The following is a 19,294-nucleotide window of genomic DNA, read 5'->3' as shown; positions in this document are numbered from 1 at the left end:
GCCCCTCCCCCATCATATCCAGCCCAGTGCCCCCTCACCACATGGTACACCCCTGCCCCCTCACATCCAGCTTAGTGCCCACTCCCCACATGGTACACCGCTCACATCTAGGCACGTGCCCCCTCCCCATATATCCAGTCCTGAGCCCCCCACATGGTACACTGCCCCCACACATGAAGACCTGTGCCGGCCTCAATATTCAGGACCCCCAGAAGTCAGATTTGTAGCAACAGCATTTTATTAATTAAATAAATCATAAAATAAACTTTTCCCTTTAGAAATAGTCAGTGGGGGCCGTGAGGTGCGGAGCCCCCCAGAGTGGAGGAAAGGCTTCTATGTACAGTGCGAGCTGGTCGAGCGCGGGCCCCAGGCCCTGGGTCACCTTCTCTTCTCCTTCACGCTGTAGGACAGAATCAGGGGCGCGGGCTGAAAGGCAAGCAGGAGACGTGAGTGGGGGCTACACCAGGTACACGGGGGGTCACACACAGGCTGTGGTTGGGGGGGGCTCACCTTCCCATACCAGTGCGTCAGCCATAGCTGCTTCATGGTCATGTGATCTGGAAGGTGCGCGCTGTCAATCATCAGATGGACCTGAGGAAGATGTGGAGACCTTGTCATCAGCACCTGTACCAATCCCTCACACCGTCGCCTTCAGCACCTGGTGGCCGTCCGTCGCCTCCGCCCTCAGCACCTGGTGGCCGCCCGTCGCCTCCGCACTCGGCACCTGGTGGCCGCCCGTCTCCTCCGCACTCGGCCCCTGGTGGCCGCCCATCGCCTCCGCCATCGGCACCAGGTCCTGATGTTTCACATTTCTCTCGCTAATACAGGGACGTCCCGGGGGAGGAGTGCAGCGCTTGCTGCCATATATTTTGCCGTTGTGTTATAAGCCCTGCAGAGGATCTGGCTCTTTGTACACATGGCTAATTATGGCCTTCACATGGGCAGCTCTGAGGGCGCGTCTTCTGGCTACTTTGCATTATTTCTGGTGAGGCACACCCCCTTCCCTATAACGTCAGGGAATAATCAGAGGAGCAGCGGGACGGAGAAGAGCAGGACGCGGCCAGACGTCCCCGCAGACAGCGCCACTAACACGGAAAGCACTGGACTCTTCGCTCTGCTGCTTCTCCCCACACCCACAGGACACTGGCACAGCGCTGCACGCCATCACATCGGCTTTCTTACACTACCTGTGGAAACGGTGCCCCAAGGCGGTGGGCGAGGACTCTGCGCAGGTGACGGATTTCTGAGCGGACTGAACATCTGACATATTTGTGCTGTAAAGACATGAGAGGACACTATGAAGGACGTCAGCAAAGGACGGCGAAGTGCGTCGGCAAAGGAGGACGGCGAAGGGCGTCGGCAAAGGACGGCGAAGGGCGTCGGCAAAGGACGGCGAAGGGCGTCGGCAAAGGACGGCGAAGGGCGTCGGCAAAGGAGGACGGCGAAGGGCGTCGGCAAAGGACGGCGAAGGGCGTCGGCAAAGGACGGCGAAGGGCGTCGGCAAAGGACGGCGAAGGGCGTCGGCAAAGGACGGCGAAGGGCGTCGGCAAAGGACGGCGAAGGGCGTCGGCAAAGGACGGCGAAGGGCGTCGGCAAAGGACGGCGAAGGGCGTCGGCAAAGGACGGCGAAGGGCGTCGGCAAAGGACGGCGAAGGGCGACGGCAAAGGACGGCGAAGGGCGTCGGCGAAGGACGGCGAAGGACGGCGAAGGGCGTCGGCGAAGGACGGCGAAGGGCGTCGGCGAAGGACGGCGAAGGGCGTCGGCGAAGGACGGCGAAGGGCGTCGGCGAAGGACGGCGAAGGGCGTCGGCGAAGGACGGCGAAGGGCGTCGGCGAAGGACGGCGAAGGGCGTCGGCGAAGGACGGCGAAGGGCGTCGGCGAAGGACGGCGAAGGGCGTCGGCGAAGGACGGCAAAGGGCGTCGGCAAAGGAAGGCGAAGGGCGTCGGCAAAGGACGGCGAAGGGCGTCGGCAAAGGACGGCGAAGGGCGTCGGCAAAGGACGGCGAAGGGCGTCGGCAAAGGACGGCGAAGGGCGGCAGTAAAGTTTGAAGGTGATGGGTGAGAGCAGTAGCAATGAGAGATTGGTGCTGAGGGGAAGAATCTTCCGGGGAAAAAAGAGAATGCTGTGGAGTCGGTATAAAATGGACCAACTCCTAAAATTCAGAACATGCTGGGTGCTACAGTACAATTCAGAATGTGCTGTAAATGTTTTCAGAAGAATCTGGGAAATTTCCAATATGTTCACTCACCTCAGAACTGCCAGAGTGAACGGGACACGACATATTGTATCATAATGGTGAGAAGAAGCCGGATGTTATCAGTTTACTACAGGAAATTTATCACACGTGAGCCAAGTATGAGGGAGTCAGAGGTCTGGCAAACCGACTCCACCGCCCTGAAAAGAGCAGCGACGAGGGATCAGAGGTGATGGACGGAGAACAGCAGTGGTGAGGGGCATTAACAAAAAGCAGCAGCAGTGAGGGATCGAACATGAAGAACGTTGGGGAGATCACATCTGTGAGGGATCAGAGGTGATGGACGGAGAACAGCAGCAGCGAGGGGCATTAACAAAGAGCAGCAGCAGTGAGGGATCGGACATGGAGAACGTTGGGGAGAGCACATCTGTGAGGGATCAGATATGATGGAAGGAGTGAGAACAGCAGTGGTGAGGGGCATTTACAAAGAGCAGCAGCAGTGAGGGATCGGACATGGAGAACGTTGGGGAGAGCACATCTGTGAAGGATCAGAGGTGATGGACGGAGAACAGCAGTGGTGAGGGGCATTTACAAAGAGCAGCAGCAGTGAGGGATCGGACATGGAGAACGTTGGGGAGAGCACATCTGTGAGGGATCAGAGGTGATGGAAGAAGAACAGCAGTGGTGAGGGGCATTTACAAAGAGCAGCAGCAGTGAGGGATCGGACATGGAGAACGTTGGGGAGAGCACATCTGTGAGGGATCAGAGGTGATGGACGGAGAACAGCAGTTACATAGTTACATAGTTATTAAGGTTGAAGGAAGACTATATGTCCATCTAGTTCAACCCATAGCCTAACCTAACATGCCCTAACATGTTGATCCAGAGGAAGGCAAAAAAACCCCATGTGCAAAGAGTAAGCTCCACATTGGGGAAAAAAATTCCTTCCCGACTCCACATACGGCAATCAGACTAGTTCCCTGGATCAACGCCCTATCAAGGAATCTAGTGTATATACCCTGTAACATTATACTTTTCCAGAAAGGTATCCAGTCCCCTCTTAAATTTAAGTAATGAATCACTCATTACAACATCATACGGCAGAGAGTTCCATAGTCTCACTGCTCTTACAGTAAAGAACCCGCGTCTGTTATTATGCTTAAACCTTTTTTCCTCTAGACGTACAGCATGCCCCCTTGTCCCTGTTTCAGGTCTATGATTAAAAAGATCATCAGAAAGGTCTTTGTACTGTCCCCTCATATATTTATACATTAAAATGAGATCACCCCTTAGTCTTCGTTTTTCCAAACTAAATAGCCCCCAGTGTAATAACCTATCTTGGTATTGCAGACCCCCCAGTCCTCTAATAACCTTGGTCGCTCTTCTCTGCACCCGCTCCAGTTCAGCTATGTCTTATACACCGGAGACCAGAACTGTGCACAGTATTCTAAGTGTGGTCGAACTAGTGACTTGTATAGAGGTAAAATTATGTTCTCCTCATGAGCATCTATGCCTCTTTTACTGCATCCCATTATTTTATTTGCCTTTGTAGCAGCTGCCTGACACTGGCCACTGAATTTAAGTTTGTCATCCACCCATACACCCAGGTCTTTTTCATTGACGGTTTTGCCCAGAGTTTTAGAATTAAGCACATAATTATACATCTTATTACTTCTACCCAAGTGCATGACCTTACATTTATCCCCATTAAAGCTCATTTGCCATTTATCAGCCCAAGCTTCTAGTTTACATAAATCATCCTGTAATATAAAATTGTCCTCCTCTGTATTGATTACCCTGCAGAGTTTAGTGTCATCTGCAAATATTGAAATTCTACTCTGAATGCCCCCTACAAGTTCATTAATAAATATGTTAAAAAGAAGAGGGCCCAATACGGACCCCTGTGGTACCCCACTGCTAACCGCTACCCAGTCCGAGTGTGCTCCATTAATAACCACCCTTTGTTTCCTATCCCTGAGCCAGCTCTCAACCCACTTGCACATATTTCCTCCTATCCCCATTATTCTCATTTTATGTATCAACCTTTTGTGTGGCACCGTATCAAAAGCTTTTGAAAAGTCCATATACACTACATCCACTGGGTTCCCTTGGTCCAATCCGGAACTTACCTCTTCATAGAAACTGATCAGATTAGTCTGACATGAACGGTCCCTAGTAAACCCGTGCTGATACTGGGTCATGAGGTTCTTCCTCTTCAGATACTCCAGTATAGCGTCCCTTAGAATGCCCTCCAGGATTTTACCCACAGTAGAGGTTAAGCTTACTGGCCTATAGTTTCCGAGTTCAGTTTTTGTTCCCTTTTTGAATATTGGCCCCACATTTGCTATACGCCAGTCCTGTGGCACAGACCCTGTTATTATGGAGTCTTTAAAGATTAAAAATAATGGTCTATCAATGACTGTACTTAATTCCTGCAGTACTCGGGGGATGTATCCCATCCGGGCCCGGAGATTTGTCAATTTTACTGATTTTTAGACGACGCCGCACTTCCTGCTGGGTTAAGCAGGTGACATTTAATGGGGAATTTTTATCACTAGACATTTTGTCTGCCATGGGATTTTCTTGTGTAAATACTGATGAAAAAAAGTCATTTAGCATATTGGCTTTTTCCTCATCCTCATCCACCATTTCACCCAGACTATTTTTAAGGGGGCCAACACTATCATTTTTTAGTTTCTTACTATTTATGTAGTTAAAGAATATTTTAGGATTATTTTTACTCTCTCTGGCAATGAGTCTCTCTGTCTCAATCTTTGCTCCTTGCATCTTCGCGCCCGACCACTTGCACCAGTGACCCCATTCCGTCACATCTCCTCCAGTCCCTTTCCCCGGCTATCACCTCTCACCTAACAAAAATATTCAACCTTTCCCTCACTTCCGGTATTTTTCCCTCCTCATTTAAGCATGCCATCATACATCCATTACTTAAAAAACCATCCCTCGATCAAAACTGTGCCGCTAATTATAGACCTGTCTCTAATCTTCCCTTCATCTCTAAACTCCTCGAACGCCTGGTCCACTCCCGTCTTACCCGCTATCTCTCAGATAACTCTCTTCTCGACCCTCTTCAATCTGGCTTCCGCTCTTTACACTCTACTGAAACTGCCCTCATTAAAGTCTCTAATGACCTACTAACAGCTAAATCTAATGGTCACTACTCCATGCTAATTCTCTTGGATCTCTCTGCAGCATTTGACACTGTGGATCATCAGCTCCTCCTCACTATGCTCCGCTCCATCGGCCTCAAGGACACCGTTCTCTCCTGGTTCTCCTCCTATCTCTCTGACCGGTCCTTCACTGTATGTTTTGCTGGTTCTTCCTCCTCTCACCTTCCCCTTACTGTTGGGGTTCCTCAAGGATCAGTCCTAGGCCCCCTACTCTTCTCGTTGTATACTGCCCCTATTGGACAAACAATCAGTAGATTTGGTTTCCAGTACCATCTCTATGCTGACGACACCCAATTATACACTTCTGCTCCCGATATCACACCGACCTTTTTAGAAAACACCAGTGATTGTCTTACCGCTGTCTCTAACATCATGTCCTCCCTCTATCTGAAACTAAACCTGTCAAAAACTGAACTCCTCGTGTTCTCTCCCTCTACTAACCTACCTTTGCCTGACATTGCCATCTCCGTGTGCGGTTCCACCATTACTCCAAAGCAACATGCCCGCTGCCTTGGGGTCATCCTTGATTCTGACCTTTCATTCACCCCCCACATCCGATCACTGGCTCGCTCTTCTTACCTGCATCTCAAAAACATTTCTAGAATTCGCCCTTTTCTTACTTTCGACTCTGCAAAAACTCTTACTGTTTCACTTATTCATTCTCGTCTGGACTATTGTAACTCTCTACTAATCGGCCTCCCTCTTACCAAACTCTCCCCACTCCAATCTGTCCTGAATGCTGCTGCCAGGATTATATTCCTCACCAACCGTTACACCGATGCCTCTACCCTGTGCCAGTCATTACACTGGCTACCCATCCACTCCAGAATCCAGTACAAAACTACTACCCTCATCCACAAAGCACTCCATGGCTCAGCACCACCCTACATCTCCTCCCTGGTCTCAGTCTACCACCCTACCCGTGCCCTCCGCTCCGCTAATGACCTCAGGTTAACATCCTCAATAATCAGAACCTCCCACTCCCGTCTCCAAGACTTTACACGTGCTGCGCCGATTCTTTGGAATGCACTACCTAGGTTAATACGATTAATCCCCAATCCCCACAGTTTTAAGCGTGCCCTAAAAACTCATCTGTTCAGACTGGCCTACCGCCTCAATGCATTAACCTAACGATCCCTGTGTGGCCTATTTATAATAAAAAAAAAAAAGGTTCCTCGCATCATGTTCTCATACACTTTATGCAGTATTAGCCCTCTGTGTCTGTACTGCTACATACTTAGGCAGGTAACTGGTTCATGCAGCTTTACATGAACACCTGAGCCTTATACTATAGCTGGTCCGAATAACTAAAGCAATTGTTACCATCCACCTCTCGTGTCTCCCCTTTTCCCCATAGTTTGTAGCTTGCGAGCAGGGCCCTCACTCCTCCTGGTATCTGTTTTGAACTGTATTTCTGTTATGCTGTAATGTCTATTGTCTGTACAAGTCCCCTCTATAATTTGTAAAGCGCTGCGGAATATGTTGGCGCTATATAAATAAAATTATTATTATTATTATTATTATTGCTGCCTTGATTTGCTTTTTACAGAATTTATTTAATTTTCTGTATTTATTTAATGCCTCCTCACTACCTACTTCCTTTAATTCTCTAAATGCTTTCTTTTTGTCCCTTATTGCGCCCCTTACAGCTCTATTTAGCCATATTGGTTTCCTCCTATTTCTAATATGTTTATTCCCATACGGTATATACTGTGCACAGGTCCTATCCAGGATGCTAATAAACGTCTCCCATTTTCTCTGTGTATTTTTGTGTCTCAGGATATCGTCCCAGTTAATTGCACCAAGATCCTCTCTCATCCGTTGGAAATTTGCCCTCCTGAAGTGGTGAGGGGCATTTACAAAGAGCAGCAGCAGTGAGGGATCAGACATGGAGAACGTTGGGGAGAGCACATCTGTGAGGGATCAGAGGTGATGGACGGAGAACAGCAGTGGTGAGGGGCATTTACAAAGAGCAGCAGCAGTGAGGGATCAGACATGGAGAACGTTGGGGAGAGCACATCTGTGAGGGATCAGAGGTGATGGACGGAGAACAGCAGTGGTGAGGGGCATTTACAAAGAGCAGCAGCAGAGAGGGATCAGACATGGAGAACGTTGGGGAGAGCACATCTATGAGGGATCAGAGGTGATGGAAGGAGAACAGCAGTGGTGAGGGGCATTTACAAAGAGCAGCAGCAGTGAGGGATCAGACATGGAGAACGTTGGGGAGAGCACATCTGTGAGGGATCAGAGGTGATGGACGGAGAACAGCAGTGGTGAGGGGCATTTACAAAGAGCAGCAGCAGTGAGGGATCAGACATGGAGAACGTTGGGGAGAGCACATCTATGAGGGATCAGAGGTGATGGAAGGAGAACAGCAGTGGTGAGGGGCATTTACAAAGAGCAGCAGCAGTGAGGGATCAGACATGGAGAACGTTGGGGAGAGCACATCTGTGAGGGATCAGAGGTGATGGACGGAGAACAGAAGTGGTGAGGGGCATTTACAAAGAGCAGCAGCAGTGAGGGATCAGACATGGAGAACGTTGGGGAGAGCACATCTGTGAGGGATCAGAGGTGATGGACGGAGAACAGCAGTGGTGAGGGGCATTTACAAAGAGCAGCAGCAGTGAGGGATCAGACATGGAGAACGTTGGGGAGAGCACATCTGTGAGGGATCAGAGGTGATGGACGGAGAACAGAAGTGGTGAGGGGCATTTACAAAGAGCAGCAGCAGTGAGGGATCAGACATGGAGAACGTTGGGGAGAGCACATCTGTGAGGGATCAGAGGTGATGGAAGGAGAACAGCAGTGGTGAGGGGCATTTACAAAGAGCAGCAGCAGTGAGGGATCAGACATGGAGAACGTTGGGGAGAGCACATCTATGAGGGATCAGAGGTGATGGAAGGAGAACAGCAGTGGTGAGGGGCATTTACAAAGAGCAGCAGCAGTGAGGGATCAGACATGGAGAACGTTGGGGAGAGCACATCTGTGAGGGATCAGAGGTGATGGACGGAGAACAGAAGTGGTGAGGGGCATTTACAAAGAGCAGCAGCAGTGAGGGATCAGACATGGAGAACGTTGGGGAGAGCACATCTGTGAGGGATCAGAGGTGATGGACGGAGAACAGCAGTGGTGAGGGGCATTTACAAAGAGCAGCAGCAGTGAGGGATCAGACATGGAGAACGTTGGGGAGAGCACATCTGTGAGGGATCAGAGGTGATGGACGGAGAACAGAAGTGGTGAGGGGCATTTACAAAGAGCAGCAGCAGTGAGGGATCAGACATGGAGAACGTTGGGGAGAGCACATCTGTGAGGGATCAGAGGTGATGGAAGGAGAACAGCAGTGGTGAGGGGCATTTACAAAGAGCAGCAGCAGTGAGGGATCAGACATGGAGAACGTTGGGGAGAGCACATCTGTGAGGGATCAGAGGTGATGGAAGGAGAACAGCAGTGGTGAGGGGCATTTACAAAGAGCAGCAGCAGTGAGGGATCGGACATGGAGAACGTTGGGGAGAGCACATCTGTGAGGGATCAGATGTGATGGAAGGAGTTAGAACAGCAGTGGTGAGGGGCATTTACAAAGAGCAGCAGCAGTGAGGGATCAGACATGGAGAACGTTGGGGAGAGCACATCTGTGAGGGATCAGATGTGATGGAAGGAGTTAGAACAGCAGTGGTGAGGGGCATTTACAAAGAGCAGCAGCAGTGAGGGATCAGACATGAAGAACGTTGGGGAGAGCACATCTGTGAGGGATCAGATATGATGGAAGGAGTGAGAACAGCAGTGGTGAGGGGCATTTACAAAGAGCAGCAGCAGTGAGGGATCGGCCATGGAGAACGTTGGGGAGATCACATCTGTGAGGGATCAGAGGTGATGGAAGAAGAACAGCAGTGGTGAGGGGCATTTACAAAGAGCAGCAGCAGTGAGGGATCGGACATGGAGAACGTTGGGGAGATCACATCTGTGAAGGATCAGAGGTGATGGACGGAGAACAGCAGTGGTGAGGGGCATTTACAAAGAGCAGCAGCAGTGAGGGATCAGACATGGAGAACGTTGGGGAGAGCACATCTGTGAGGGATCAGATATGATGGAAGGAGTGAGAACAGCAGTGGTGAGGGGCATTTACAAAGAGCAGCAGCAGTGAGGGATCGGCCATGGAGAACGTTGGGGAGATCACATCTGTGAGGGATCAGAGGTGATGGAAGAAGAACAGCAGTGGTGAGGGGCATTTACAAAGAGCAGCAGCAGCGAGGGATCAGACATGGAGAATGTTGGGGAGAGCACATCTGTGAGGGATCAGAGGTGGTGGACGGAGTGAGAACAGCAGTGGTGAGGGGCATTTACAAAGAGCAGCAGCAGTGAGGGATCGGACATGGAGAACGTTGGGGAGAGCACATCTGTGAGGGATCAGAGGTGATGGACGGAGTGAGAACAGCAGTGGTGAGGGGCATTTACAAAGAGCAGCAGCAGTGAGGGATCGGCCATGGAGAACGTTGGGGAGATCACATCTGTGAGGGATCAGAGGTGATGGAAGAAGAACAGCAGTGGTGAGGGGCATTTACAAAGAGCAGCAGCAGCGAGGGATCAGACATGGAGAATGTTGGGGAGAGCACATCTGTGAGGGATCAGAGGTGGTGGACGGAGTGAGAACAGCAGTGGTGAGGGGCATTTACAAAGAGCAGCAGCAGTGAGGGATCGGACATGGAGAACGTTGGGGAGAGCACATCTGTGAGGGATCAGAGGTGATGGACGGAGTGAGAACAGCAGTGGTGAGGGGCATTTACAAAGAGCAGCAGCAGCGAGGGATCAGACATGGAGAATGTTGGGGAGAGCACATCTGTGAGGGATCAGAGGTGGTGGACGGAGTGAGAACAGCAGTGGTGAGGGGCATTTACAAAGAGCAGCAGCAGTGAGGGATCAGACATGGAGAACATTGGGGAGAGCACATCTGTGAGGGATCAGAGGTGATGGACGGAGTGAGAACAGCAGTGGTGAGGGGCATTTACAAAGAGCAGCAGCAGCGAGGGATCAGACATGGAGAATGTTGGGGAGAGCACATCTGTGAGGGATCAGAGGTGGTGGACGGAGTGAGAACAGCAGTGGTGAGGGGCATTTACAAAGAGCAGCAGCAGCGAGGGATCAGACATGGAGAACGTTGGGGAGAGCACATCTGTGAGGGATCAGAGGTGATGGACGGAGTGAGAACAGCAGTGGTGAGGGGCATTTACAAAGAGCAGCAGCAGTGAGGGATCAGACATGGAGAACGTTGGGGAGATCACATCTGTGAGGGATCAGATGTGATGGAAGGAGTGAGAACAGCAGTGGTGAGGAGCATTTACAAAGAGCAGCAGCAGTGAGGGATCGGCCATGGAGAACGTTGGGGAGAGCACATCTGTGAGGGATCAGATATGATGGACGGAGTGAGAACAGCAGTGGTGAGGGGCATTTACAAAGAGCAGCAGCAGCGAGGGATCAGACATGGAGAATGTTGGGGAGAGCACATCTGTGAGGGATCAGAGGTGATGGACGGAGTGAGAACAGCAGTGGTGAGGGGCATTTACAAAGAGCAGCAGTGAGGGATCAGACATGGAGAACGTTGGGGAGAGCACATCTGTGAGGGATCAGAGGTGATGGACGGAGTGAGAACAGCAGTGGTGAGGGGCATTTACAAAGAGCAGCAGCAGCGAGGGATCAGACATGGAGAACGTTGGGGAGAGCACATCTGTGAGGGATCAGAGGTGATGGACGGAGTGAGAACAGCAGTGGTGAGGGGCATTTACAAAGAGCAGCAGCAGTGAGGGATCAGACATGGAGAACGTTGGGGAGATCACATCTGTGAGGGATCAGATGTGATGGAAGGAGTGAGAACAGCAGTGGTGAGGAGCATTTACAAAGAGCAGCAGCAGTGAGGGATCGGCCATGGAGAACGTTGGGGAGAGCACATCTGTGAGGGATCAGAGGTGATGGACGGAGAACAGCAGTGGTGAGGGGCATTTACAAAGAGCAGCAGCAGTGAGGGATCAGACATGGAGAACGTTGGGGAGGGCACATCTGTGAAGGATCAGAGGTGATGGACGGAGAACAGCAGTGGTGAGGAGCATTTACAAAGAGCAGCAGCAGTGAGGGATCAGACATGGAGAACGTTGGGGAGAGCACATCTGTGAGGGATCAGAGGTGATGGACGGAGTGAGAACAGCAGTGGTGAGGGGCATTTACAAAGAGCAGCAGCAGCGAGGGATCAGACATGGAGAACGTTGGGGAGAGCACATCTGTGAGGGATCAGAGGTGATGGACGGACTGAGAACAGCAGTGGTGAGGGGCATTTACAAAGAGCAGCAGCAGCGAGGGATCAGACATGGAGAACGTTGGGGAGAGCACATCTGTGAGGGATCAGAGGTGATGGACGGAGTGAGAACAGCAGTGGTGAGGGGCATTTACAAAGAGCAGCAGCAGCGAGGGATCGGACATGGAGAATGTTGGGGAGAGCACATCTGTGAGGGATCAGAGGTGATGAACGGAGAACAGCAGTGGTGAGGGGCATTTACAAAGAGCAGCAGCAGTGAGGGATCGGACATGGAGAACGTTGGGGAGAGCACATCTGTGAGGGATCAGAGGTGATGGACGGAGAACAGCAGTGGTGAGGAGCATTTACAAAGAGCAGCAGCAGTGAGGGATCAGACATGGAGAACGTTGGGGAGAGCACATCTGTGAGGGATCAGATATGATGGAAGGAGTGAGAACAGCAGTGGTGAGGGGCATTTACAAAGAGCAGCAGCAGTGAGGGATCGGACATGGAGAACGTTGGGGAGAGCACATCTGTGAGGGATCAGATATGATGGAAGGAGTGAGAACAGCAGTGGTGAGGGGCATTTACAAAGAGCAGCAGCAGTGAGGGATCGGCCATGGAGAACGTTGGGGAGAGCACATCTGTGAGGGATCAGAGGTGATGGACGGAGTGAGAACAGCAGTGGTGAGGGGCATTTACAAAGAGCAGCAGCAGCGAGGGATCAGACATGGAGAATGTTGGGGAGAGCACATCTGTGAGGGATCAGAGGTGATGGACGGAGTGAGAACAGCAGTGGTGAGGGGCATTTACAAAGAGCAGCAGTGAGGGATCAGACATGGAGAACGTTGGGGAGAGCACATCTGTGAGGGATCAGAGGTGATGGACGGAGTGAGAACAGCAGTGGTGAGGGGCATTTACAAAGAGCAGCAGCAGTGAGGGATCAGACATGGAGAACGTTGGGGAGATCACATCTGTGAGGGATCAGATGTGATGGAAGGAGTGAGAACAGCAGTGGTGAGGAGCATTTACAAAGAGCAGCAGCAGTGAGGGATCGGCCATGGAGAACGTTGGGGAGAGCACATCTGTGAGGGATCAGAGGTGATGGACGGAGAACAGCAGTGGTGAGGGGCATTTACAAAGAGCAGCAGCAGTGAGGGATCAGACATGGAGAACGTTGGGGAGGGCACATCTGTGAAGGATCAGAGGTGATGGACGGAGAACAGCAGTGGTGAGGAGCATTTACAAAGAGCAGCAGCAGTGAGGGATCAGACATGGAGAACGTTGGGGAGAGCACATCTGTGAGGGATCAGAGGTGATGGACGGAGTGAGAACAGCAGTGGTGAGGGGCATTTACAAAGAGCAGCAGCAGCGAGGGATCAGACATGGAGAACGTTGGGGAGAGCACATCTGTGAGGGATCAGAGGTGATGGACGGACTGAGAACAGCAGTGGTGAGGGGCATTTACAAAGAGCAGCAGCAGCGAGGGATCAGACATGGAGAACGTTGGGGAGAGCACATCTGTGAGGGATCAGAGGTGATGGACGGAGAACAGCAGTGGTGAGGGGCATTTACAAAGAGCAGCAGCAGTGAGGGATCGGCCATGGAGAACGTTGGGGAGATCACATCTGTGAGGGATCAGATGTGATGGAAGGAGTGAGAACAGCAGTGGTGAGGAGCATTTACAAAGAGCAGCAGCAGTGAGGGATCGGCCATGGAGAACGTTGGGGAGAGCACATCTGTGAGGGATCAGAGGTGATGGACGGAGAACAGCAGTGGTGAGGGGCATTTACAAAGAGCAGCAGCAGTGAGGGATCAGACATGAAGAATGTTGGGGAGAGCACATCTGTGAGGGATCAGAGGTGATGGACGGAGAACAGAAGTGGTGAGGGGCATTTACAAAGAGCAGCAGCAGTGAGGGATCGGACATGAAGAACGTTGGGGAGAGCACATCTGTGAGGGATCAGATATGATGGAAGGAGAACAGCAGTGGTGAGGGGCATTTACAAAGAGCAGCAGCAGTGAGGGATCAGACATGGAGAACATTGGGGAGAGCACATCTGTGAGGGATCAGAGGTGATGGACGGAGAACAGCAGTGGTGAGGAGCATTTACAAAGAGCAGCAGTGAGGGATCGGACATGAAGAACGTTGGGGAGAGCACATCTGTGAGGGATCAGAGGTGATGGACGAAGAACAGCAGTGGTGAGGGGCATTTACAAAGAGCAGCAGCAGTGAGGGATCAGACATGGAGAACGTTGGGGAGAGCACATCTGTGAGGGATCAGAGGTGATGGATGGAGTGAGAGCTGATTTGAATTGGCTCCGGACCAATCAATACTTTGAAAATCGGAGCTGGTGGCAGCATACTTTGTTCTGTGCGGTTGGGTGGCTTTGTAGCGACCGCGGCATTGATAATTATTGTTCCTGCCTGAGTGTGAGTAGTTATATCGCCCTCACTGTAGTGAGCCCAATAGCCAGTACATAGCAGGCAGCCTTTCTGGCGACTAATTACCCCAGGTGCAGTACCTAATCTGACCTGAGGGTAAGGGGCGCCAGAGAGCTGCAAGCTCCAAACCGGAACTGGGATATAGATAAATCCCCTTCAGAAAGAACCAGGGGCAACCAAACAACCAATAACAATAAGGTTATCTTCCCGTGAACCGTGACATAGTGGTGGGATCCCTGACATATCTGGTGGGATCCGTGACATATTGGTGGCATCACAGTGGGATCCCTGACAATGATCTGTGACAGTGATAAAGGTATCCTCCCTGGGATATGTGACGAGGTCTCAGGGGAGAGCAGCGACGGTGAGAGATCAGAGGCAAGGGGGGAATCAGAGACGAGGGGCGTCGGGGGCAGAGCAGAGACGATGGGCATCGGGGGCAGAGCAGAGACGAGGGGCATCGGGGGCAGAGCAGAGACGAGGGGCATCGGGGGCAGAGCAGAGACGAGGGGCATCGGGGCAGAGCGGAGACGAGGGGCATCGGGGCAGAGCGGAGACGAGGGGCATCGGGGCAGAGCAGAGACGAGGGGCATCGGGGCAGAGCAGAGAAGACAATGATTCTTACCTGTAGGAGGAACTTCTTTTTATCTTTGCCAGATCTGAAAAACAAGTTGTGAAACAGATAAGGTTCTGATCTTCTGCAAGGAAAGACGGCCAACTAGTGTCAGACCGCTCCACCACTCCCACCATGACATTACCCAGAAGCCCTCACTCTTCTGGTAATTATGATCTTACTCTGTGACCCCATACCGTTAGCCGAGAATCAGGCGGGGGGCTACGCATGCAGGATTTATAGGGGAGATAAGGGCGCAGTTACCCTGTCTTCTCCAGGCACAGGCTGACATGTTCATCATTCCTATAGTAGTGCGAGGTGCTCTGAGAGACAGCCAGCGAGACTGATAACCGAGAGACATCTACCACCGGATCTAGGAGAGAGAGAGCAGCATTACACCACCGGGGATGAGGACACGAGGTTACAAGATGCTGGGGAGCGAATGTGGGGAGGGTGGGACCGTGGCAGCACAGCGAGCGAGGGAGGGAGGGACCGTGGCCAGGCGCGGACCAGTGAGGGACAGTGGCCAGGCTGTTGTGAATTCTGCTTTTGGGTTCCCTCCAGTGGTTGTAGGTGGGAATGCAGTTGTCTCTGAGTCGCAGTCCTGGCCAGGTGTATCTGCTGATTGCAGCTCTGACTGGGATATTTAGGTGTGCAGGATTCATTAGTCCTTTCCAGTTGTCAATGTTTCTTCTGGAATGTTGGATCACTTTCTGGCTTCTCCTGCTTAGCTGCCAGTTCAGCAAAGATAAGTGTCTGTTTCTTTTTCTGTGGCACACATGCAGTGTGCTTATATTCTGTGCTATTCATTTGTTTTTTCTTGTCCAGCTTAGACTGTGTCAGTGTTTTCTCAGTCTTGTTGGATTCTCTGGAGTTGCAGATATACGCTCCACATCTTTAGTTAGATGGTGGAGTTTTTGTATTTTCTGCTGTGGATATTTTTGGAACGATTTTAATACTGACCGCCTAGTATCCTGTCCTATTTTAGCTAGAGTGGCCTCTTTTGCTAAATCCTGTTTCCTGCCTGCGTGTGTCTTTTCCTCTACTACTCACAGTCAATATTTGTGGGGGGCTGCCTATCCTTTGGGGTTCTGCTCTGAGGCAGGGTAGAATTCCTATTTCCATCTTTAGGGGTATTTAGTCCTCCGGCTGTGACGAGGTGTCTAGGGTTTGTTAGGTACACCCCACGGCTACTTCTAGTTGCGGTGTTAAGATCAGGGTTTGCGGTCAGTATAGTTACCACCTACTCAAGTGAAAGTTTTCATGCTGCTCCAAGGTTACCTGATCATAACACCAGGCGCAGACCAGTGAGGGACAGTGGCCAGGCGCAGACCAGTGAGGGACCGTGGCCAGGCGCAGACCAGTGAGGGACCGTGGCCAGGCGCAGACCTGTGAGGGACCGTGGCCAGGCGCAGACCAGCGAGGGACCGTGGCCAGGCGCAGACCAGCGAGGGACAGTGGCCAGGCGCAGACCAGCGAGGGACAGTGGCCAGGTGCAGACCAGCCAGGGACAGTGGCCAGGCGCAGACCAGTGAGGGACAGTGGCCAGGCGCGGCCCAGTGACGGACAGTGGCCAGGCGCAGACCAGTGAGGGACCGTGGCCAGGCGCAGACCAGTGAAGGACCGTGGCCAGGTGCAGACCAGCCAGGGACAGTGGGCAGGCGCAGACCAGTGAGGGACAGTGGCCAGGCGCAGACCAGTGAGGGACAGTGGCCAGGCGCAGACCAGTGAGGGACAGTGGCCAGGCGCAGACCAGTGAGGGACAGTGGCCAGGCGCAGACCAGTGAGGGACAGTGGCCAGGCGCAGACAGACCAGTGAGGGACAGTGGCCAGGTGCAGACCAGCCAGGGACAGTGGCCAGGCGCGGCCCAGTGACGGACAGTGGCCAGGCGCAGACCAGCCAGGGACCGTGGACAGGCGCAGACCAGTGAGGGACAGGGGCCAGGCGCAGACCAGTGAGGGACAGTGGCCAGGCGCAGACCAGTGAGGGACAGTGGCCAGGGGCAGACCAGTGAGGGACAGGGGCCAGGCGCAGACCAGTGAGGGACAGGGGCCAGGCGCAGACCAGTGAGGGACAGTGGCCAGGCGCAGACCAGCCAGGGACTGTGGCCAGGCGCAGACCAGTGAGGGACCGTGGCCAGGCGAAACCCAGTGAGGGACCGTGACCAGGAGCAACACAGTAAGCAGGGCTGTGGAGTCCGTGTCGTCCATATTGGTGGAGTTGGTATAAAATGGAACGACTCGGACTCCTATCATATAGAACACATTGGGTGCAGTAGTACAATACAGGACGTGCTGTAAATGTTTCCATGATAATGTGGCAAAGTTATAAAATGTCCTATAAACGTCTGTTCTGCTTTTGGTTGAGATGAATCTGTGCTGCACTTTATGTCCACGCTCAGTAGTAAGGCTCCTCATCTACACATCAGAGCAGAAAGCCACCGGTGAGGAATCCCTGCACTCAGGATTAAGGCAAGGACTTCTTACAGCATAGCCAGACGTTTACCCTGAGAGTAAAGCGATAACATATTACAAATGTCCTATTTGTCATCATCTGTACTATTCATTGATGCAAAGTTTGTTTTATTTCTCTCCAAAGTTACACACAATTTCCTATTCTTGCAAGAATTATAATATAACTTTTTTGAGGACAAAATAGTTTTTTCAGATCCAATTTATACGATTACAAAATGTTTAAGAAGCTTCCTATGAAGTAAACGGTATCTGAGCCTTTCACATTAACTCAAGATACAAAATATTGTGTGTGTCCGTGTATGACAGCAGAAAACAAAGGCCGTGAGCTCCAGGTCAGCGCATCCTCAGGCAGTGATAAAACCGCTCCTACTAGAGCTTCCAATCTAAAAAGACAATGACAACGCTGCCTCCTAGAAGTGTTCAAAGGGTGACTGAGAAAGACCACAGCGCCCCCGAGAAACCAGCGCCCCGCACTTCCAGCCATCAGATACAAGATATCATGTAAGTGACAGGCATGTAACAATGGCAGCTAACGTGTAATAGACGCCCATACAGCTTGCTGGGAAGGATGGCGGACCACCATCACTATCTGCACCACCAGCTCTTAACGGAGAAATGGCCGCAAACTCAGTGTTTCACTGGAAAGTATTAGAAAAATAGTGACTGAAGAAGCCCTTAACCAAAAGGAGGATCAAAACTCAAGGGACGCCTTATATTTCTTATAATGGATGCTGCACACGTCACAGAGGGAACTATTCTGCTATCAACATTCGATATGTTTGTGACAACAAGAAAATTGTTCCCAAGACACCGGCAGGAAAAGATACTAAAGCTTATCACAGCAGCCAGTGTCTCCAGGCCGGAGTGGAAAAAGTCTTGCAAGTTCCACAACGAGCAGGTTCTTGTTATTGTACTGACAATGATTCATACATGATAAGTATAGTTATACTGATAAATGAGAATAATGGAGAACAGCAGCTAGGAGAAAACTGCAGAGTCAGTATGTGAGATGGAGGCTGCAGTCCTGTACCCAACAATGCTTCATACATAAGTACAGTTATACTGATGACTGAGAATAATGGAGGCCACCGTCCTGTAACTGAGGAACAAACAGATATTACTACAGAAGAACAGAAAATGATACTTTACAATCAGATCTTGAAGCTTCACAGCTTTCTCATATTCATCACATGCGCCGTGTTGAGACGCGCTGCAGCCGGCAATAAGAGAGAATCTGCAGGAGGGACGCGCTGCAGCCAGCAATAAGAGAGAGTCTGCAGGAGGGACACGCTGCAGCCGGCAATAAGAGAGAGTCTGTAGGAGGGACGCGCTGCAGCCGGCAATAAGAGAGAATCTGCAGGAGGGACGCGCTGCAGCAAGCAATAAGAGAGTCTGCAGGAGGGACGCGCTGCAGCCGGCAATAAGAGAGACTCTGCAGGAGGGACGCGCTGCAGCCAGCAATAAGAGAGAATCTGCAGGAGGGACGCGCTGCAGCCAGCAATAAGAGAGAATCTGCAGGAGGGACGCGCTGCAGCCAGCAATAAGAGAGAATCTGCAGGAGGGACGCGCTGCAGCCAGCAATAAGAGAGAGTCTGCAGGAGGGACACGCTTCAGCCGGCAATAAGAGAGAGTCTGTAGGAGGGACGCGCTGCAGCCGGCAATAAGAGAGAATCTGCAGGAGGGACGCGCTGCAGCCAGCAATAAGAGAGAGTCTGCAGGAGAGACGTGCTGCAGCCGGCAATAAGAGAGAGTCTGCAGGAGGGACGCGCTGCAGCCGGCAATAAGAGAGAGTCTGCAGGAGGGACGCGCTGCAGCCGGCAATAAGAGAGAGTCTGCAGGAGGGACGCGCTGCAGCCGGCAATAAGAGAGAGTCTGCAGGAGGGACGCGCTGCAGCCGGCAATAAGAGACTCTGCAGGAGGGACACGCTGCAGCCGGCAAAAAGAGAGAGTCTGCAGGAGGGACACACTGCAGCCGGCAATAAGAGTCTGCAGGAGGGACACGCTGCAGCCGGCAATAAGAGAGAGTCTGCAGGAGGGACACGCTGCAGCCGGCAATAAGAGTCTGCAGGAGGGACACGCTGCAGCCGGCAATAAGA

The 19,294-nt window shown here is 51.9% G+C and overlaps 1 protein-coding gene across 2 annotated transcripts in view; it reads right to left on the bottom strand.

Annotated features, from left to right (window-relative positions):
- Window positions 1-220: 220 nt before the first annotated feature.
- The window catches only part of PCGF1 (polycomb group ring finger 1), a 57,891-nt gene continuing 38,817 nt past the window's right edge, over window positions 221-19,294 (bottom strand). For both annotated transcript variants that reach the window (XM_069744994.1, XM_069744995.1), the window contains exons 5-9: window positions 14,988-15,096; window positions 14,736-14,769; window positions 1,188-1,274; window positions 511-591; window positions 221-426 (exon numbers count right to left, since the gene is read on the bottom strand). In XM_069744994.1, coding sequence (XP_069601095.1) covers window positions 379-426; window positions 511-591; window positions 1,188-1,274; window positions 14,736-14,769; window positions 14,988-15,096 — 359 coding nt within the window. In that variant the 3' untranslated portion in view covers window positions 221-378. The remainder of the gene's footprint in view (window positions 427-510; window positions 592-1,187; window positions 1,275-14,735; window positions 14,770-14,987; window positions 15,097-19,294) is intronic.

Source organism: Ranitomeya imitator, chromosome 1 (genome assembly GCF_032444005.1).
Source record: "Ranitomeya imitator isolate aRanImi1 chromosome 1, aRanImi1.pri, whole genome shotgun sequence".
NCBI lineage: Eukaryota > Metazoa > Chordata > Amphibia > Anura > Dendrobatidae > Ranitomeya > Ranitomeya imitator.
Note: the sequence above shows the minus strand (reverse complement) of the source record. Positions and strands in the feature narration are given on the sequence as shown.